General features: G+C 42.9%; 1 protein-coding gene across 4 annotated transcripts in view; it reads left to right on the top strand.

Annotated features, from left to right (window-relative positions):
- RASGEF1C (RasGEF domain family member 1C) overlaps positions 1 to 19,555 on the top strand; it is a 78,695-nt gene that overhangs the window by 47,616 nt on the left and 11,524 nt on the right. For all 4 annotated transcript variants that reach the window (XM_059860236.1, XM_059860237.1, XM_059860238.1 and 1 more), the window contains 9 exons: positions 4,201 to 4,413; positions 6,519 to 6,593; positions 9,940 to 10,035; positions 11,110 to 11,212; positions 11,313 to 11,392; positions 11,984 to 12,079; positions 16,984 to 17,079; positions 17,227 to 17,350; positions 19,323 to 19,395. In XM_059860236.1, the coding sequence (XP_059716219.1) occupies positions 4,201 to 4,413; positions 6,519 to 6,593; positions 9,940 to 10,035; positions 11,110 to 11,212; positions 11,313 to 11,392; positions 11,984 to 12,079; positions 16,984 to 17,079; positions 17,227 to 17,350; positions 19,323 to 19,395 (956 nt within the window). The remainder of the gene's footprint in view (positions 1 to 4,200; positions 4,414 to 6,518; positions 6,594 to 9,939; positions 10,036 to 11,109; positions 11,213 to 11,312; positions 11,393 to 11,983; positions 12,080 to 16,983; positions 17,080 to 17,226; positions 17,351 to 19,322; positions 19,396 to 19,555) is intronic.

The following is a 19,555-nucleotide window of genomic DNA, read 5'->3' on the forward strand; positions in this document are numbered from 1 at the left end:
CCCATTTTATAGAAGGAATATGTGAAGACATAGCATAGACTGAATGAACTGGTGACAATTCAAACAGCAGCAGAGCTGTGATCTCCCAAGTTACAATTATAGAATCACAAACTGCTTTGGATTGGAAGGGACCTTAAAGACCATCTTGTTCCACATCCTTGCCATGGGCAGGGACACCTTTCTCTAGATGAGGTTGCTTCAAGCCCTGTTCAACCTGGCCTTGAACACTTCCAAGGGTGGGGCATCCACAGATCTCTGGATCCAAGTTCTTATATTTAAAGAAAATACTAATATTAGTGGACATGTAGCTTGTCTGGGAGCATGGAGGTGACAGAATACAGCAGTGTGTGGCCTGCTGAGCACAGACTCAGGCTAGAGGTCTGTATGGTCCTGGGGTTCAAATGTGTGAGCTCTGTGTGTGGCACAGCAGGTCACAGTGAAAGGAGCCTCTGGGAGAGGCAAATTCAGGTGGGTGAACCCCATAAATTAATTCAGAAACATTAAAAAGACCACAAAGTTCATGAAAATAATAAGCAAATAGTACACTGAGAGTCTCTAATTACTTCTAGGTTAAATGTGGGATGTGGAAAAATTCAGTTCCACTGGCTACATGAAGGCCTGGCCTTGAGCCACAGAGGGGTGCAGTCCAGCAGAACAGCAAGATTCCCGTGAGGATGAGAGAGAGAAGAGGGGAGAGAGGACAGAAGGAATTAGCAGGGCTGCAGCACAACAAAAATGAAATTGGGCTCTCCTATGCACATGGAATATGTCATAAATGGAAACAGCTGCTCTTGGACTGGGCTGGCAGCTTCAGAGAGCTGTAGGCCGGCATGGATTGACTGCCTGGGCTGGGCAGCCCGTGGGAGAGAAGGGGTAGGACAGGGAAGCTGTGAGACATGGTGGAGGTGAAGGCAACAAAAAAACTCAGAGCCAAAGTGGCTTTAGTTCCACTAACCAGAGTAGTAGAATTCCCTCAAGGGAAAGAGGCAATGTACTTGCTTCTGGCCAGCCACAGCAAAAGATGCCTTACAGCCCTTCAGCATCAGGAGTGAGAGAAACCCCTGCAGACCCTCCAGAATTGTGTCCGTAGTTTGTGTCCACCAAAGGGTGGAGAACAGGGACTTAGAATGTGCTCTTTAACAGCAGTAGTTGCCCTGATGAAGAATCATAAATGCTATAAATTAACTTTCTGCATGTAAAGCAGTGGTTTATTTGCCTAACCTGAGCAAGCACTGCCCACCTTTGCTCTGGAGCATGCACAGCTGTGTACAAATTCTTGTGGGTGCCCTGGGGGGGGCCTCAGACTACATTAGTTTCAAATCATTGTTTTTCAGATATTACTAGGCACTGTAATTGCAAGTGATTATGCCTGAGCAAAATCAATAATTAATTTAAGAAACAGCTCATATCCTCCAAATGCAAATTTCCTTTTTTTTTAAGGGACAGCACAGAACAGTGATGGTGACCATTAGTTTTTTGGAAGAAACTTGTTCCTATTGTGAACCACAGAAGTTAAAGACTGAAAGATTTGTGATGTCATCCAGTCCATGTAGGTCAGTGCAGGATTTTCCCCTGCAGTGTCTGCTCCTGTTCTTTGTGGAGTCCACTTTCTAAAGGCTGTGATGTGCTTATAAAGGTGTCCATGCTGAGAAGCATTTCTTAGTAAGTGCTGTGATTTGCATTTAGAGTTCGAAATTTTAATTAAAATTTGAGCTCCTAAGCCACCTGCTGAGGCCTGCTGTCTTCAGAGGAACTTTCCTAGTTAAGAACGAAACATTTTCTTTAAATATTAAATAGTAGTGTGCTGCTTTTGACTGTTAATGTGGCAGTGAAGTGAAATTGGTTGATAAGTCCAGCATGCAGCCCCTGTGCAGTGGGGGGTCACTTTGTGGCAAGATAATTAGCAGCATGTTGAAGGTAATGAACAATGTTGTTTTCAGTTAGTGGATGTAGTCTAAAGAAGGCAGGAAAGGCTTTTAGAAAGACAAAAGCAGGATTTTTTAATTTTTTTAAATTTCTCTCTCAGTGTGCACAGAAAAGCTTTCTAAGCAAGGGTGCACCCAACTGATTTCCAGTGAGTCTCTTCAAGAGCTCTGATTTCTGTGTAATTGTTTGTGTCCTTTAAGTGTGTCTCTTTTTTTTCTTTCTTTATTAGGTGGTTGGCTTACCTGAGTTTTTGTTTACTGTTGTCTATATCTATTTTTTTGTGCCATATTCCCTACAAAATGAGGTGAAACTAGATCTCTTGATAAAGATTTATTGAAAGACTGGCTAATATGGATGTCTTTCAAGCAATTTTATGCAGCTTTTTGTCCAAACTATGAAGAATTTGATACTGCATAGAAATAGCTGGTCCAAGATTTTTCATCCAAACTCCATTTAGATAGAGGAGCTGGGTTTCCAGCCAAGTCTTTTAGTCAGATGTTTTTTATTCATTAGAAGGCTTGGCTTTCAGTGCTGTACCCCCACCCCCAAAAAACTGAATTTCCTGTTTACAAAATAATTTCACAAAATGGCAGATATGTCACTATTTGAGTTTCCACTAAAAAAGCCCCACTGTGTTCACAGAGCTTCATAAGCTGTGTTGAGATTTGCAAACACACCTGGATGTAAAACAGAGAAATATTTAGATGGTGGTCAGTAGTTTGGGTCCAGAACAGTCTTTGTTAATCAAAAGTGTGACCATCTGTTAACATGAGGATTTACAGGAAGAAGGCCTTTTTTGGAGCTAATATACATCAGTAACAGATAAAAACTGAAGGAGAGGGGTTTTCCTCAGTCAATTTCACTCCACCTTTGGGATTTGATTCTAAATACATTTTGTGTTGTCATTCTCCAAGACATCTCCCTCCTGCCTTCTGGGTACTTGCTTCATTTCAGACCTAACAGCTGTTTTGCAAAAAAGAGCCTGACTTATCCTGCTCCTCTGGTACATGTTCTAGCCCAGCTCAAGAGAGCATCTTCCTTAAGTGAAAGGAGAGCAATGGCAGTCCAAGAGAGCAGTGTGAAACCTTTTGTTAGAAAAGCTCCATCAAAGCTACAAAGTCTGGCAAAAGTTGAAGCACTTGTGTTGTTCTAAATGTCTCTAGCCTTTCCTACCCTGTCATGAAGACAGAGTAGGTGTGAGAAGTTATTCTTCACTGTGAAGTAGGAGGAGGTGCTATCTCCAATGTGCAGATTGGATTCTGTGCAGGTGAGAACAGCACTGACTCTGGTTTCTGGTTCCTTGAACACTCAAAATGTGAATGCTGTCAATGCCCAACACTGAACACTACCCACAGCCTACAAAACTCTGGAGACAAGGGCTGGATCTAAACCATGGGATTACTTCCCAAAGGCTCACTTGAGCTGCACCCAGCTTGGGACACAGGTGTGTGTTGTTCTTTGTGGTGAGGCACAGTCTAGCCAAGGACATTTCCAATAAACCTTATCCTTAGAACCTACCCACCAGTTCTGTTATCTCAGTTTTGTGATGTCTGCATCTGTCAGTCATGAACTGTTGAAGTAATTTCTTTCTGCCCATCCTCCATGGGCAGAGACTCCACTCATTGTCTGTAAAGAGTTGTTCCAGCTCTGAGAACAACCTTGGCAAGTTGGTAATGATGATCCTCCTGAGCACATGGCTGTGCCTGGAATACAATATGATCTTCCTTCAGTAGCAATTAACATTTGGATATTAAATACTCAAAGCTACACAATGCTCCAGCCACTCCAGCTGGGTAGCAAGCAATTGTGAGCTTCTTCTGCATTCAGGTCAAAAGGATGGAGAAAATAGCATTAGAAACATTTCTTATTCCTAATAAATAGGAGTTGACAAAGCAGCATTAACAGGTAGACTTCTCAGCCAAAATGTAGCTGACAAAAAAGATAGGTACCAAAAGCTGCTGTGCTCCAGAAAGCTGCAGTAACTCATGTGGTAGCATTGCCTCTCCTTTGAGCCTGATGTTGGCAGCAATCTGGAGTATCAGTGCCAGCCCAACCCACCAGTCCTGCCTGCCTCTTCTCTTGACTGCAGTCTCTGTGTCCAGAGCACAGAATTGTAATTAAGCCTCCTGGTTATTCTGAAATAGGCTTGTTGGAAATAAAATGGTGACCTGTTGCTGGCTTAGGAGTATTTTGCAGAAAGGAAAATTCAGCACAAAAACCCACTCCAATGTCAAGTTTTCTGGGTGGCTTATGTTTCTCTCCCTGTCTCTCCAGGCTTACTGGAAAAAGATGAATCAGCTTTTGCAAGCCCTGAATCAGAAGCTTGCAACCCTCAGCCATGGGCAAGAAGGGATTGTCAAGATCAGTACTGCTGTCTCTGATAAGCTGGTTGCCTTTAAGACTAAACCTCCATCAATTCAGAGAGAAATCCTGAGTGTCTGCAGTGACCCTTACACCCTGGCTCAGCAGCTGACACATGTGGAGCTGGTAAGTGGGAATGGTTCCCAACTTCTGCAGCCAGAGATGTTATTTTAAGCCATCAGCTGCTAAGTATTTCAGACATAACCAAAAAATGTCTGCACTGCTGCAGCCTATTCCATGCTGTATCAGCACTGCAGGAGGCAGGGTTTGACAGGTTAAGAGATGCTTGGGAAGAAAATTATACATCAGAGTGTCCCTGTGCAGCTTGGAGCAGGTCACTGTACTTCAGCTTGCTAATTTGTGAAATGAGAATCCTATCCCAGCAAAGTCAAGTCCTAGGAATGTCACTTTTATAAGGTGCTCAGAGCCCCACAAGCTCTTCAGGTGCTATTGAAATGGCTGGTCATTAACCCTTTTATAAATTTGGAAGAAATTTTAGCAGTTCAAATCCATTTCTGCAGATACACAAAGCAGTGGGTTGTCTGATGTGCCTTGCATTCTTCCCTTTGGGATTTTGTGCATGGACATACAAGGGTGTGCAGATACCACCCCCACAAATTCCTGCTCTTCTCCCTGTGCTGGGCTGCAGTCTGCTCCCAAACATGCTCTTGTGTGAAAAATTGCGATGCTGGAGCCTTGGTTGTGCTGTTGGGCTGCACACCCTTCTCCCAGGGTCAGGTCCTCCCCACAGACCTCCTGGATGTGCACAGAGAACATAAAACATTGCTGCCATCTGCAGATCTCTCACTGCTCTGGTGCCCTGCTGCCTGTCCTTCCCTCTGCTCATCCTTCAGGGGAAGGATGGAGAAACAAAACATGAAATGCATTGTGGATTGGAGTGAGCAGTAGGAAATCAGAAATGCAGATTTCTGAAGATAGTTTATATTCTGTTTGTCAAGAAGTTGAATGGATAGTTTTCAGAACATGCAGCTTTGGCTCTCTTTGCTTTATGTAACTTAAGCCAGAGAGTAGAAGTCCTTTTGCATGGGGTTTTTCCTTGCTTTTGGTTTTTTTTCCTCTTCCACAGTGCAGCTGTCTTCCAAGGGTAAATTCCCTGTAACTGAGGCATCGCTGCCTTTTTAAAACAGATGCAGCTAGAGATTTTAATTCCACTGTACTGTAATCAATTCTTTCTACTTTCTCTTTCATTGCTCTGTCTGATATATTAAGTGTTCTGCACTGAAACTGTCTGATGCTTATTTCTTAGTAAGAATTATTTGATACTTATTTAAAACAGTTATTGATTAGTAAGAACACTATACAATTATCAGTGTTTGGGTGAGAGGCCCAGAGAAAGAGAATAGGACTAGACATAAAATTCTCCCTTGACCAGAACTACCATTTATTTTATTGTTGCTTGAGTATTCTGAGTTTGGACTGTAGGAATTCCAAAATACCTCCTCTGAAATACCTTTGTGACTGACAGCCTACTGAAAATACTTATTTTTTCTAATAAACACATTTAAGGAGAGTAAAAAGCCTAGCAGGAAGGTCAGTATGTTGTTGGAGCTGCCACATTTTTTCAGGAGCTGCTGGAGGTGGCCTCTCTTTTATTAAGAGAGATTTGGATACTTAATTTATTCTTGTTTTGCTTAGTGCCTGGGGCACTCTCCAGTGTAAGCAAAGCCTTTAATGTGTCACATGCATCCTCAGTGCCTTCCTTCCCCAGTGACCCAGAGCCATCACCCTGGAGCAGCACCTGAGGGTCAGTGGGCAGGAGCCTGGGCAGAACCTGGGGTGGGCTCTGAGCAGTGGGGTGCTGTGGGGTGCTGTGGGATGCTGTGGGATGCTGTGGACTCCAGATAACAGCATTACTGCCATTGTAACAGCTGGGAAACAATTTGGCTTTTGAGTGATGCTGGACCACAGCAGGTCTGAGGGAGCACCAAACAGAACTGATGTCTGCTGGCTCCCTGTGCATCCAGCACAGTGGAGGGGACTCTTACTTTGGCTTGTCAGTAATGAGACTTATTTATTCTAATTTTAATCTTTCTGCTGACATGGTTCTAATTGTTGTTATGAATTTTAATGTCCAGCTAGTTGGCTGTGTACCAGCTCAGTGACACCACTCAGAGCTGACAGAAAATGATGCTGTTTAATCAAGAGAAACAGATATTCTGGGGTGCTTTCTTATCTTCCCCTCTCTCTTCCCACTCCCCTACTCTCAACAGGAAAGATTGAGTCACATTGGACCTGAGGAGTTTGTGCAGGCATTTGTACATAAGGACCCTCTGGATGGCACCAAGGTAAGGTCTCTCCACACACAAAGTGTCTCTTGTGATCACAGTTTGTGCAGTTGTGACAAGGTCCCTAAGAGCAGGGCCTGAGTCACAAGCTGACATGGGCCAGGCCAACTGACCTGTGTTGTCATGGCAAGGATGGGATCCTGCTGGCAGAGCTCACACTGGCAGGTCACTGCCATTCCTCCCTGCTGGCAAACTGGCCACCGCCTTGGTTGCTTTCAGGCTTGTTCCTCCCAAGCTGCTTTGCCTGGGACAGATGCTTGTGGCTGTACACAGCCACGGAATGTCTGCTGCTCTGCTGAAGGACTGAAGGCTCTGGCTGTGATGTAATGGCCTCAGTGTGTGCCCAGACACCACAGCCATGAGTCAGTGAGTCATGAATCAACTCTTTTCTCTCTACACAATAACCCAAAGCACCACAGGAAACAGAGTGCCTGATCAGGGCTTCCTCCAGAGGCTGTGAAAGCCACTTGGAGTCTTTCCACTGATTCCACTGAGGTTTGAAGTAACATTTCAGTGAGTGCCTCAATAAGGACAGAGGCTTCCTAGCTGGAGAGGGAGAGTCAGAGATTTCACATGCTGTCTGAAAAGAAAGGATGGAAAATTCTTGCCCTGAACTGTGTATACATTCCCACTGAGATCATACATCAGTGGCTGAATTTCCTCATTGGATCCTCAAAGGTACCAGGAAGACCTCGGTCTGTAGTGCTGCACAAAGAGCACCAAAATAGCTTGTAATGGTGAAAAGATGGATGGATGGATGGATGGATGGATGGATGGATGGATGGATGGATGGATGGATGGATGGACGGACGGATGAATGAAATGTGCAACATTGGGCCTTTTCCTTCTCTCCTTGGACTTGTGGAGATTCTGCAGTTTGTTTCAGCATGAGGGAGATAGGCAGAGATGGAGTTCCAGGTATTCTGAGCATTGATCACATTCCTTAGAAAGGAGCTCAAAGGCAGCAAATGTGTGTCAGAAACACAAGATACCAAACCAGCCACAGTGAGATTTCAGCCACCTGGGCTTCAGGTCAGCAAGGCTGATCACAGTGGGGGTAGTCTGGAGCTTTTCTTCAGGCTCTATGTGGTTGATTTAGAAAAGCTTCTGTGTCAAGATATAGCCCAGGGGGAGAGCATTGCACACACAATCACAAAATAGTTTAGGTTGGAAAAGACCTCCAAGATCATCCACTCCAACCCTCAACCCAGCACTGCCAAGGCCACTACCATACCATGTCCCCAGGTGCCACATCCATACATTTTTTGAGCACCTCCAGGGATGGTGATTCCACCACTTCCCTGGGCAGCCTGTTCCAATGCCTGACAACCCTTTCAGTGAAGAAATTTCTCCTAATATCTAATCTAAACCTCTTCTGACACAACTTGAGGGCATTTCCTTTTGTTACTTGGAAGAAGAGACCAACTCCCCCCTGCCCTACAACCTCCTTCCATGGAGCTGTGGAGAGCAAGAAGGTTCCCCCTCTTTGTCTCCAAGCTGAGCTCCCTCGGCTGGTGCTCCTCAGATTTGTGCCCCTTACCCTTCCCCAGCTCCTTGGCCCTTCTCTGGACACATCTTTGGACAAAGTAGCACAAACCTTATGTGGAGTCATATTCCCTGACCCATGAAGAGCATCCCTGTCAGACACAGGGAGCTGGCTCAGGTCTGAATTCCCTCCAGCTGGAGATCATATCACATCTTTCTTGAGTGAGGGCTTCAAAAGGTTTCACTTATGAATGTTTATCAAGCATTCTGAGCTGCAGATGGAAGATGCTTGGGAGGTGCTAAATATTGCTGCCATTTATAAAGCTTAACCTTTAAAAAGCAGTCTGGCTCCACTTTACTGCTGCACATTTTTCACAAGTTTTGTGTTATTAGCTGTGGCTCTTACGCCCTGGCATAGGACAGCAGTTCTGAGATGGAAATACTATTTTCAGAACAAAACCTGGGTTTTGTGTACTTTCTGCTGTAATAGGAAACAAGAAACAGAGCATGTGAAAAGCAGCTGCTATGGTTAGACTGGGGCTGATTTGGGTTTCCTTTGGGTTTTTGATATTTACATGCTGCTTGCTAACATTTACTTTTGAGAGACTTTAAAAATGCACTTCTATTGTGTTTGTAGTCTATTCATAAAGTGGCTCAGAATTTCAGTCCTGTTAGGCTTTGCTCCTCCATAGCATGGCACTGTGATTTCTATTCCTAAACACGTCTGTATGCAGAATCACAGGTGAATATTTTCTTACTTTGAGTTACCTCATCATATTAAGCCACATTTCCAAAGGGGTTCTTAGTCACTGGTTTACTTTACATAGTATGGGTGATTCCATTGACATTAATGGATCTTTGCTTATGCATTATGATTTTCCTCTTAGTGGCATGTGTTTATGGTACCTCTGGGAAATGATCGTCCTAATAAAACAAAAATCAGAATTCTCTGGTACCCTCTAGTGGATGTTCCTGAATGTTCAGACAAATCTCTTGAACTTTAGAGAGTTTAGTGTCCTACATGGATTGTCTAGGAGTTTAAAGCTGGGTAAAGCACTTGAATTCTTACAATCCCAAGCAACATATTCCGGCTGTGTGAACTGCCCTGTCACTCCTCTAAAGTCAAATTTTCTGTTGATGACAAAGGAACTGGAAAAATACAGCCAAGTATCTGCTCACATAGCCTGTATTGGTTATGGGAATTTATGTTAAGTTTTATACAAATAAGTGAAAAATATGCTTCTTGTAATGGCTCTTATCGGTGAAATGCCTCTGGCATGTAAGTGACCTGTTCAAACACAGCCATCCAGGCAGAGCTGATTGCTAAAAACCTGTTTTTCTGAAAACTCACTAAGGAAAATAGTGGGTTTTTTCCACAAAAAATCAACCAGAACTGTGTTTTCTCTTGTTTATCTCTTGTACACTTTACTAAGTCCCTACCCTGCAGAAAAGGGCTGTGGATGATTTTTTTTTACTGAGGTGTAGGAAATCCTGGAATCAAAGTCACAAACTGAGCCTGCTGTGGAAGACTGTGCCTGTCTTATTTTGTCTGCATGTCCTTGTTGATGTCAGAATCCTGCAAGGCCTCAGCTGTTTGTATCCCAGTGAAGAAGGGTCAGTGCAGACTCTCAGTGAACACTTGCTGCAGGCAAAATGGGGCTGTTTTCTGGACACCAGTGTGAATTGTGCAGTGTGACACACACAGGTATCCACAGGATTTTTACAAGGGGCCCTTAAATGCACAGTCTTCCATTAGCCAGAGAGAGATGTGGCCAGTAATTACCTTTGTGCAGTATTTATCTTAGTGATCAGATCACTTACTAGAACACAGTTATATCTTTCTGTGCTTTTTTCCCCCCAGACTTGTTTCAGTGAGCAGAAGAAGACAAGTAACCTTGAGGCCTATGTGAAATGGTTCAATAGACTCTGCTACCTGGTAGCAACAGAAATTTGCATGGTAAGTTACAAGTATGTGCCACATTTTACCACGTACCTGAAGTACCACTCTGAGATTTTATATTAATAAGCAATCCTGGGGATTTATTTCTTATGACCAGCTAAGCATCTGATGGTAAGTTTTAGTAGTGTTGCACTTGCAGGAGAGACCTGATAAATGACAAACATATTGCAAAACGGAGGTGGTGGCACACAGGGGAATGCAGTGTTCTCTTGATGTAGTAGAAGCACAGTGTGGAATAATGAACCCTGCAGGGGAAAAGAGAGGAAAAAAATGCCTTGAGTTATCCTGTGAGATTTCTGCCAGCAAAGATTCTAGCAGAGCCATATTTGTTATCTGTCATCCTAAAGATCTGCTGTGTGTGTGAATTCCCACTGCATGGCTCTCTGTTCTGCTGCCCATTATTGTGGCTGTGGCTGTTGTTTCTTAACTTGTAGTGGTTTTAGTTTGTTTAACTTGGTCCCATCCAAATGAAATTAAAATTTTCCTCTTTGGAAAGGGTATGGAAGGGATGAATACTAATAGTTTTAACAGCCTAAGTAGCCTGTGACACATAAGAATTGCCATTTGAAGATCATCTTTGGAAAAGTCAGGGTGATTCCAGTCCAATTAAAATGTGTATTTAAAGTGCTATCATTTGGTCTGGCTGTATTGCTAAAGGGACAGAAGAGTGGAAAGTGATTAATGCAATGAAGCTTTTCCTGAGACAAAGATGCTGCTGTTACAGGGCTGTGAAATCCTGCCCTTGGGGAAGTCTGTGCTGATGAGCCCATGGACTCAGGGAGGCCAGCAGGGAGCTGAGGCTGTGCTTGGGCTGCCTGTTCCAGCACTGAGACAGTCACTGGGGCTGGAAATTGCCATGAATTTCTTCTGTGTCACTGCAGTGAAAGCTTTGATTTCAGAGGCTGCCAGTCACCAGCATCCACTGGATTGCTGGAACAGAATTAGGGCCAGTGACTGAAAGCAGATGGCCCAAGCTGTGCATGAAGCCACGCTATGCATGGAACAAATGCTTAGGATGACCTCCAATTCTGCATATGCTCATTACAGATACTAATTTATTTTAATTTACAGCCTGCAAAAAAGAAACAGCGAGCACAAGTCATCGAATTCTTCATCGACGTTGCCCGAGAGTGCTTTAACATAGGGAATTTTAATTCACTGATGGCAATCATTTGTAAGTACAGCTTCTAACCAGGTCTTCCATCAGCTGTCACAGCTGAAAAAGCAAACCCAGCTCTTATCAATGGCTCTGTTTTCTTCTCTCTCACTCGTAGCTGGAATGAATATGAGTCCAGTTTCCAGGCTAAAGAAGACTTGGTCAAAAGTGAAAACAGCCAAATTTTTCATTCTGGAGGTAAAAAAAAATTAAATTCCTGATGCACTGCTTTAATTATATTCAGAATATTTTTGTTTAGGAATTTTACATTGTTATCCAGGTGTGAGATATCTGGAGACACATTTCACAGGCAGAGAGCCTCATTCTAAGCTGAAATACCCCAGGTGTTGTGAGGAGGGTGTAAAGTTGATGATATGTAGGGCATATTCAGAGTACTCAAATAAATAAGAGGATGCATGTTTTGTTTGGCCATGGGCACAATGCTGAATGTAAAGCTCCCAATCTATACCTTGGAGATTGAGTGAAGACCCCACAATATTTTGTATTGAGAATTCCAGGGTTTGGCACACTCAGAATGTGCAGTGCTTATTCTTCACCTAAAAGCTCAGTAAGCTGTCAGTAGAAATATCAAAGGTATGAACAGCCATGGGCTGTAGACCTCTCATTGCATCCTTGGTGCATGGGGCTCTGCAGGCATGTGGATTTTGAAGATGTGCATTTTGAAGATGGAGGCTCTGCTCTGCTCATGGTTTGCTACAGCTGAGTGTAAAATTGTCTTTAGAGGGCCCAGGCTACTTTCTAACCAACTGTGTTGTTTTGTCCATGTAGCACCAGATGGACCCTACAGGCAACTTCTACAACTACCGGACAGCGCTGCGGGGGGCTGCCCACAGGTCCCTCACTGCTCACAGCAACAGGGAGAAGGTGGGTGACCACAGCCCATCCAAACCCACAGGGGTGGGGTATAGGATTTGCAGGGAAACCCTGATGAAGGGAGAAATGATGAGGAGGACTCCATCTTATCAGAAGTCTAATTAATAACTTTATTATACTATATTATTCTATACTATCTTACATTGCATTTAAACTGAATCTGCCAAGCACTCAGCTGCACTCCACTGCACTTCATCTCGTGACTGTCAGCCCACAGTCCCGACACAGACACCTGGATTCAAGTGGTCAGTGAATCAAAACACTCACACCAGAATCCAATCACCAATTCCCTTCAGGTAAACAACCTTCCACAATGCATTCCACTTGTGAACAAACACAGGCGCCATAAATGAGATAAAAATTGGTTTTTCTTTCTCTGAGGTTCAGAGAGTGTGAAACCCAGAAATATTCTTGGGAAGAATTGTGCCTTGCTTTTCTCTGTGAAGAGAAATGTGGTGACAGTGGGGAGCATTTCTGCTGGGAGTCAGTGGCTCCAACACTTGATGCAGATGCTCTCCTCTCTTCCATGGGTCACCACTGCAAGGCCTGTGTGCTTCAAAATGCAACCAGAAATGTAAAATGGTGGGGGGATGGGTAAGTGATTGAAAGTCTGGATAGGATCAAAGCAAATGTTTGTGGACTTGCTGTCAGACATTGGGAGGGTTAGAGAGGGCAGGACACGCAGCATGGAGAACTTTGTTTCAAGTGTCTCTACATTCTGGAAAGTCCACACTGTTTAGATTGATAAACCTGATGGAACAGGTATTCCAGACTGAAAAGACTTTTATTTTGGTGATGGAGCATGAGCCTGGCAGAGGCAGGTGGAGCTGTGCTTTGTTACAGCTGTGCCCCAGGCTCTGGCACAGAAGCCCCTATTGTGTGATGTGTGAGGTGAGATGGAGAGCAAAGGGCACAGCAATGGTGGCAAGGTGGATCTCCATTTACATTAGGGAAAGATGATTTACCACAAGTCCTGCAAGGGAGTCTAGTGTAAATCCATTGCAGCAAATTTGGGGTGATATTCTGTCCTTGTGAATTTTCATCTCATTTGGTTGTTGCTGCCATCTCATCAGTGAGGAAGAACTGAAGTGTTATATCACTGTACATGGCAGATGTGGAGCTTTCTGACAAGTCACTGATGCTGCAAAAATCAGATTGACAAGATGTTAGAGTGTAGGATCCTCCTGGTTTGTGCCCCAATGTGTTTCTTGTTAATTTTCTTATTCCTCCATTCAATTCTTTATTTTTTGGTATGTGAAAAAAGGTTTGTGTTTTACACTGCAATTGCCCATAGTCATAAATGGGTAATCTCTGCACTAAGCATGGCAAAGCTAAAGTAGATGTTGCATGAACAAGCACAATATGGAATTTAGTATTCATTCACTGGAGGAGCCAGGCCAGATGCTAATCTCACACCCCTGTAAATTTGATGTAAATCTGCTGAAGCTAATGGAATATCACAGCATTTACAGTGAAATGAGATCAGCATCTGGTGGCAGGCTGACTCAGCTGCAATGGGAGTGCACTGAGTTGTTCTGAAAAGCACTTCTCTATGCAAAGGAGAGATCATTAGATGTGTGTGCCTGGAAAAGCAATTATTTCAACTCTCACACGCTGCAGTAAGGACCTGTCGGTCTGAGACGCTTTTGCAGTTTAGCTCTTCTGCAACCATGATAGATATTCAAACCAGTTGTTTTATTGTTTGACTTAATTTCCTGTGAAGTTAGCAATCTCTGTCATATCTCTACCCCCAGCTGGTTAATACTGATGGCAGAGAGGTTATTAGACTGAAAGGAATCTATTTTACATCAGAAAAAGCCCATATTCTGTTTTCCTTGTGTAGACAACATTAGTTCAGGAAAATTCTCCAGGATATGATTTGGTAGCTGCTCATACTTGGTGTTTTACAGTGTCAGATACAGCAGATCATGTAATGCTTTCTGTGGTATTAAGGAATTTTGTTTCTTTTAATAAGCAAGATTATAATTTTTTGTTTTAATGAACTTGAAGACATCCAGAAGAACATGATGACTTCTTTTTGATATATGTTACATTGTTTCTTGGCCAACTCAGAGCAAAGCTCACTCTGAAGAAAATTTTTATCTTCAAACTGAATTGTGCTTGCAGAGGGGTGTACTGGTTAGTAAGCAAGTCTGGTTTTGTCTGGGCAGTCAAATGACCTGTGACAGCTCCAAAATGAAGTCATTCCACTGGGAAACTCTGCATTGTACTCATGGCATAGCTCTGGCTTTGAAATGCTGGGAGTGTGTACAGCACAGCACTGTGTGTTGTTGCTGTCTGATACTGTGAAGCAAGAACAAGTCAGGTCTCATTAACTGTCTTCTTTCTGCAGCATGTGGGTGGGTTGGATGGCATGGAAGGGGGATAAAAATTGAGAGAAATATGAGTTTCTGGCACTAACCCAGGTTTTATGCTAGCAAAGTGCCTGGAATGAACCCAGTGTTAGAGTATAATTGCAACCACTTTTGTTGTTTTTCCTACAGACATTTGGAAAGTAAAACATACAGGGTAATATATTTTTATTGGGAAAATAAATGGGGACCAAAAGACAGCAATTCCATGGAAATGTGTAGAGAATTGGAATCCTTGGGTGTGTCTTTTTAGTACCTTTTGGATGAGATGAGAATGAGCTCTGCCATGTTCTGAGCTGACTGGGGGCTCTGTAGCTGTATTACCCTGGCATCCAGCCCACATTTGTGTACCTTTCCTCTCAGCAAGGTTTTTCCTTCATGTTTAGTATCACTAATGGTGCTGACCTTTCTCCCAGGCAGTGGAGCAGGACAGAACAAGCTCACACCTGTCTGCAAAAAAAAATGCGTAGACACAACCTGGCAGTGATTTCTAGCTGGGGATCAGTGTCTGGCTCCAGCTCTCTGTATACTTCCACCTTTTAAGACCACACTGGTTACAGAGTCATCATCATTTTTGGTAGAAAACAAACCACATAGAGTGAGTTGTATTCTTTACTGCAGGTTGATGATCTAGTTTGGGTAATATGAAAATAAATCCTGAAACACACTTAGCTCAGTTTGACTAGAAATTGTTCCACCTGATCATAATAGGAGGGCTCAGCATTTTGGGAGGATAAGGCTGTGCTTTGTTTTCATTCCTGAGTTTTATCTGTAGAATATATCAGGATAAGTATCCAGTGGCTCTTGGGGCATCAGTCCAGGCTTTTTTATGGCTGTTTGCAGTGACATTACAGAGTTTATCTGTGGCTGTCCCATAAGAAAGCCAGCAGAGATGCAGATCTTTAAAAGTTTACTGGATGTGGTAATTTAGCCAGAACAGAAATTGGCTTCCATTTTCACTACACACACTGGCAGTAGCTTCTGGACTCCTTGCCTCAGTGTTTTCACTTCTATGTCTTGTTCACCCTCATTGGAGCATCACAGCATTGTAGCTGTGATGCTCCAATGAGGAGCAAGACAAGACATGAACAAGACATTTTCCATGTAAACTGGAAAATAACAGCTGCCAATCCTGTTCTGGATCCATTTCGTATCCTGTTACAGCTGATGTACATCATGAGGTGGAATAACATTAATGAGATGGAATAACATTAAATACTTAACCAAAGGATTGCTTTCTTGGCTGTTCTTGCTTGCCATGAGGGCTCTTTAGCTTTGGTGCTCCTTAATAAGCTCCAGCTCAGTTAATATGCAAACAGACCAGTGGAAACATTTGGACACTGCCATGCAGTGTGTTTTCATTTGTGTTCATGGTGGTTAAGTTTGTACTTGGTGGTTTAAAAGACAGACATTGCTGCCACAGGAAAATTCTCACAGGGGCAGCTGCTGACCTTCAGCTCAAACCCCCCAGGCAACCTTTTGCTGTTCCAGAGTCACTGCTGGAGAGGTGGGCAGACTGAGGTTTGACTGTCAGCTTTCAAGGACTGGTCCTTTGTGTTATCTTTCTTTTCCCTTTGAGCTGTGAGACAAAGAACCCTGAGAGAGTCTGTTTCACTCTGGATCTCTGCTGAGGTTGAGGATACACTTCAGGTGCACTGCTACTGCTTTCTGCTGTAGAACATTTGGCATAAAATTTATTTATCCCTGCTTGAAATTCCATCAATTTCAAGAGCCCTACCCAGACTTCTTTTCTAGCAAATTATGACCCAACTCTGATGGGTTAGGGGGAAGGCTTGGGTCACTGCTATGCCACTCTGCCCTGGATGATGGCCAGGGCTAGTATCGAGAACTACAGTGGTCTCTCTGGCTACTGCTAGCAGTTTCCTGTCAATCAGCAATCCTGTTGTCTGCAGGTTAATTTGGAGAAGCAGGTTGTACTAATCAGGCACCAGGAAGGAAATTACATGCCTCAAGAGGTAGCTATGCACAGAGCTGTTCAAAATGAAACAGCTTCTGATTAACTGTTTGTAGACAAGTCCTTGGTCACCAAATTTGGTCACCAAATTTTATGCTGTCTTTCCTTGTCTAGGGACAATATTGGTTCTTTGGTTCCCACCTGTGTTTAAATTGCTCAATTTGTGTGTTCAACATCTCTGCGTATAAGGGCACAATAGGAAAGGGAAGAGTTCTTCAGTGTTATTTTGCTCTTTGCTGTCTGATGTTGTCATCAAACAATGATGTTGTTGATAATAAACTGGGCTTTTAGCACTTTCTTAGTCATGTTATTGTGCTCAGTGAACATTGTGTTCAGTTCACTTCCATCTCAGCATATATTTTCCTGGTGGCTGAAGGTCTCTAGACACTACTGCCCTTTTGCTGGCCTGTAGCTGTACTGCTTTTCAAGTGCACAGCACACTGAAAAGTTAATACTTCTTTATTCTCATCTCTCCCAATTGAGTTGTTCTTTCATGCAGGGAAAGTACTGAACTGAAAAGATAATGGTATTGTCATTTCTTTCCACAGATTGTGATCCCCTTCTTCAGCCTATTGATCAAAGACATTTATTTTTTGAATGAGGGATGTGCTAATCGCCTTCCAAATGGACACGTCAACTTTGAAGTAAGATCTGAAAAAGGTTTTTACCTATCCCATTGATAGCTGAGGGACTATCTGAGACTATTAGCCTGCAATTTTCAGTGCAGACCATCAAATGCTGAATATGAGGTAATGTTACTGTATCTGAGTGGAATGATTTTATGTTTACAGAAATTCCTGGAACTGGCTAAGCAAGTAGGAGAATTTATAACATGGAAACAAGTGGAGTGTCCATTTGAGCAAGACCCTAACATCATCCACTACTTGCACACTGCTCCCATTTTTACTGAAGATGGTAAGACTCTGTACAATCACTCATCACTGAAAAGGTCTCTCTTCATCACTACTAATTAACACCCTGATCCATGCTTTGGTGATCTCTCTCACTGTCCCAGCTGTTTCCTGGCTTTCCTGCCAAACAGCTTGTTTATGCCCAGTCTATCAATGTGTTTTTGCAAATACAGCCTTCTAGCTCATGAAGCTGCTGCCTGATGGCTTTTCTCTTGTCTGTAGCTTTTCTGTAAGGCACTGTCTAGGAAGCTGCCATTGTGGCCTTATTTTTTAATTGTGAATTGAGGCCACACAAGCCTGTCATGGGCTCCTGTGAATGTCAGCTGTCCCTTAGCCACTCATTGTGTGATTGATGGAACCAGAGCTAATCTCTCTCACAAACCAATGCTGTCATCTCTTCAGTAAGCACAGCTCAGGGCGACAGAGCCCAGCTGACCTCCTCCTCTACAGCAATGACATGTTATCTACAGAAAAGAATTTTTAAGAAAACCTTTTCTATTCATTTCAGCTGTAGCTATGAAAGCCCTGTTCTGAAATTATTTCTCTTGTCTTTTTATACTTTTCTGTCCTGTTCAGTTTGGTATCCAGCATGTCAGTATGTGTCATTTCATACTGGTTTGTGTCAGCTGCCTCTCTATACATTGTCACGCACAGAATTGTCTGTAGCAACCTTCCCTTAAGCTGTTCTGGTGGTGGGTTTATTTTTTCTTTATTCTGTAGGCAGTTTTCTGTACTAATCCAAGGTAATTAGACCAGATAGCTTTTATTTCACAGACTACTTCAGAATGGAAAGTACTGCTTCTAAAATCCTGCCTAAATCTTAAGAATTACTTCCAAAATAGAATAATTAATATGATTAAAGTAATATGCATCAAAAAGAGATAGGGTGAATGCATTTCTTCTTGTTTTAGGCTCTAAAGGGGCAGGAAATGAAAGTCAGGGTAAAAGTATAGTTCCCAGACTACTGGACTAAAAAAGAGTGACCTCAACCCACTAATTGTATGCAGATTTTCTCCCTCATGTCCCTCATATTCATGCTGCTTTTGTGAAATGCCCTTTGCAGAAGCCATAGGAAACCTCCCCCATTACCCAGGGGGCAGTGCAGAGTAGAAATATCTGCCCTGATTGAAAGGTGGGAAGATATCTGAGGGAGATTCAGCAGTGATATGTGAAATGCAGCTGTACTGTGCTTGTCATGATGTGGAGGAATGTTGGCCAACACTTGAATATTAAAAGACAATGCATTTGTAGCACAGACTTGAGTGGTGAGGTGGTTCCAGCAGTAAAGAAAAAAAGCATCATGAAACAGTGATGAGGAAATGTGTGTGAACACAAATTACAGCCTGCGATTCTGTGAAGACAGTGCGATATTATTGCAATGCCAGATTTTGCAGAGGAGACTCTACAATCTAGACTCATTTTGGTGTCATAAAATATATCCGACAGTGTACGGATTTGCAGGGGGGACAAAAGAACAGATTTATTTACTTCTACTGCATTCCTTCTCTGGTTTCTGTAACTCACTCTTACCTTGACAGTATTGTGTATGCATTTACGATACCATGTTCCCATAAGCTTTAAAAAGATTGAGGAATATGAAGTTGTGTTATGTGATGAGAATATCCTTAGTTTTTAAAGTTCATATGACTCTTGAGTAGCAGTGCTGTGATGGAGGAAATGGGCCCAGATCTCTGTATGCAAAACCAGAGACCATTCAGCTGCTTAATATTGTAATGAGAAGGTCATGCTAACATATTTTAACTCTGGGCTCCTTTACTGTTCCATCAAAATTAACGGAACAGCTTTCCAAGGTAGACATGTGAGCCAAACATCAGTGTCCCACTGATCACCAGCTACCTGAGGGACCATGAAGTTTTACAATTTCTCTTTCTGTGTGGTACAAAAGGATGTACAAGAATGCAGAGGGATGGGGGTTAGTGATGCTATTGGAAATAACACATATTTACTGTTTTCAGGTTTGTATCTGGCTTCCTATGAAAGTGAAAGTCCGGAAAACCAGACAGAAAAAGACAGGTGGAAATCCTTAAGGTAACCTCTCATTTGATCAGCTCATTTCTGAAGTACCTCCAAACAGCTGCTCTGATACCAAAGCTTGTGAAGTGCAGGCATTTAAGCTGTAACCCCTGAGTGAGGTGTCTTCCATTTAAAACTAATTTGCAGAGCTAAGGCTGCAGTGATAAAAGTTCAT

The sequence above is a fragment of the Haemorhous mexicanus genome, chromosome 15 (assembly GCF_027477595.1).
Source record: "Haemorhous mexicanus isolate bHaeMex1 chromosome 15, bHaeMex1.pri, whole genome shotgun sequence".
In the NCBI taxonomy this organism is placed as follows: domain Eukaryota; kingdom Metazoa; phylum Chordata; class Aves; order Passeriformes; family Fringillidae; genus Haemorhous; species Haemorhous mexicanus.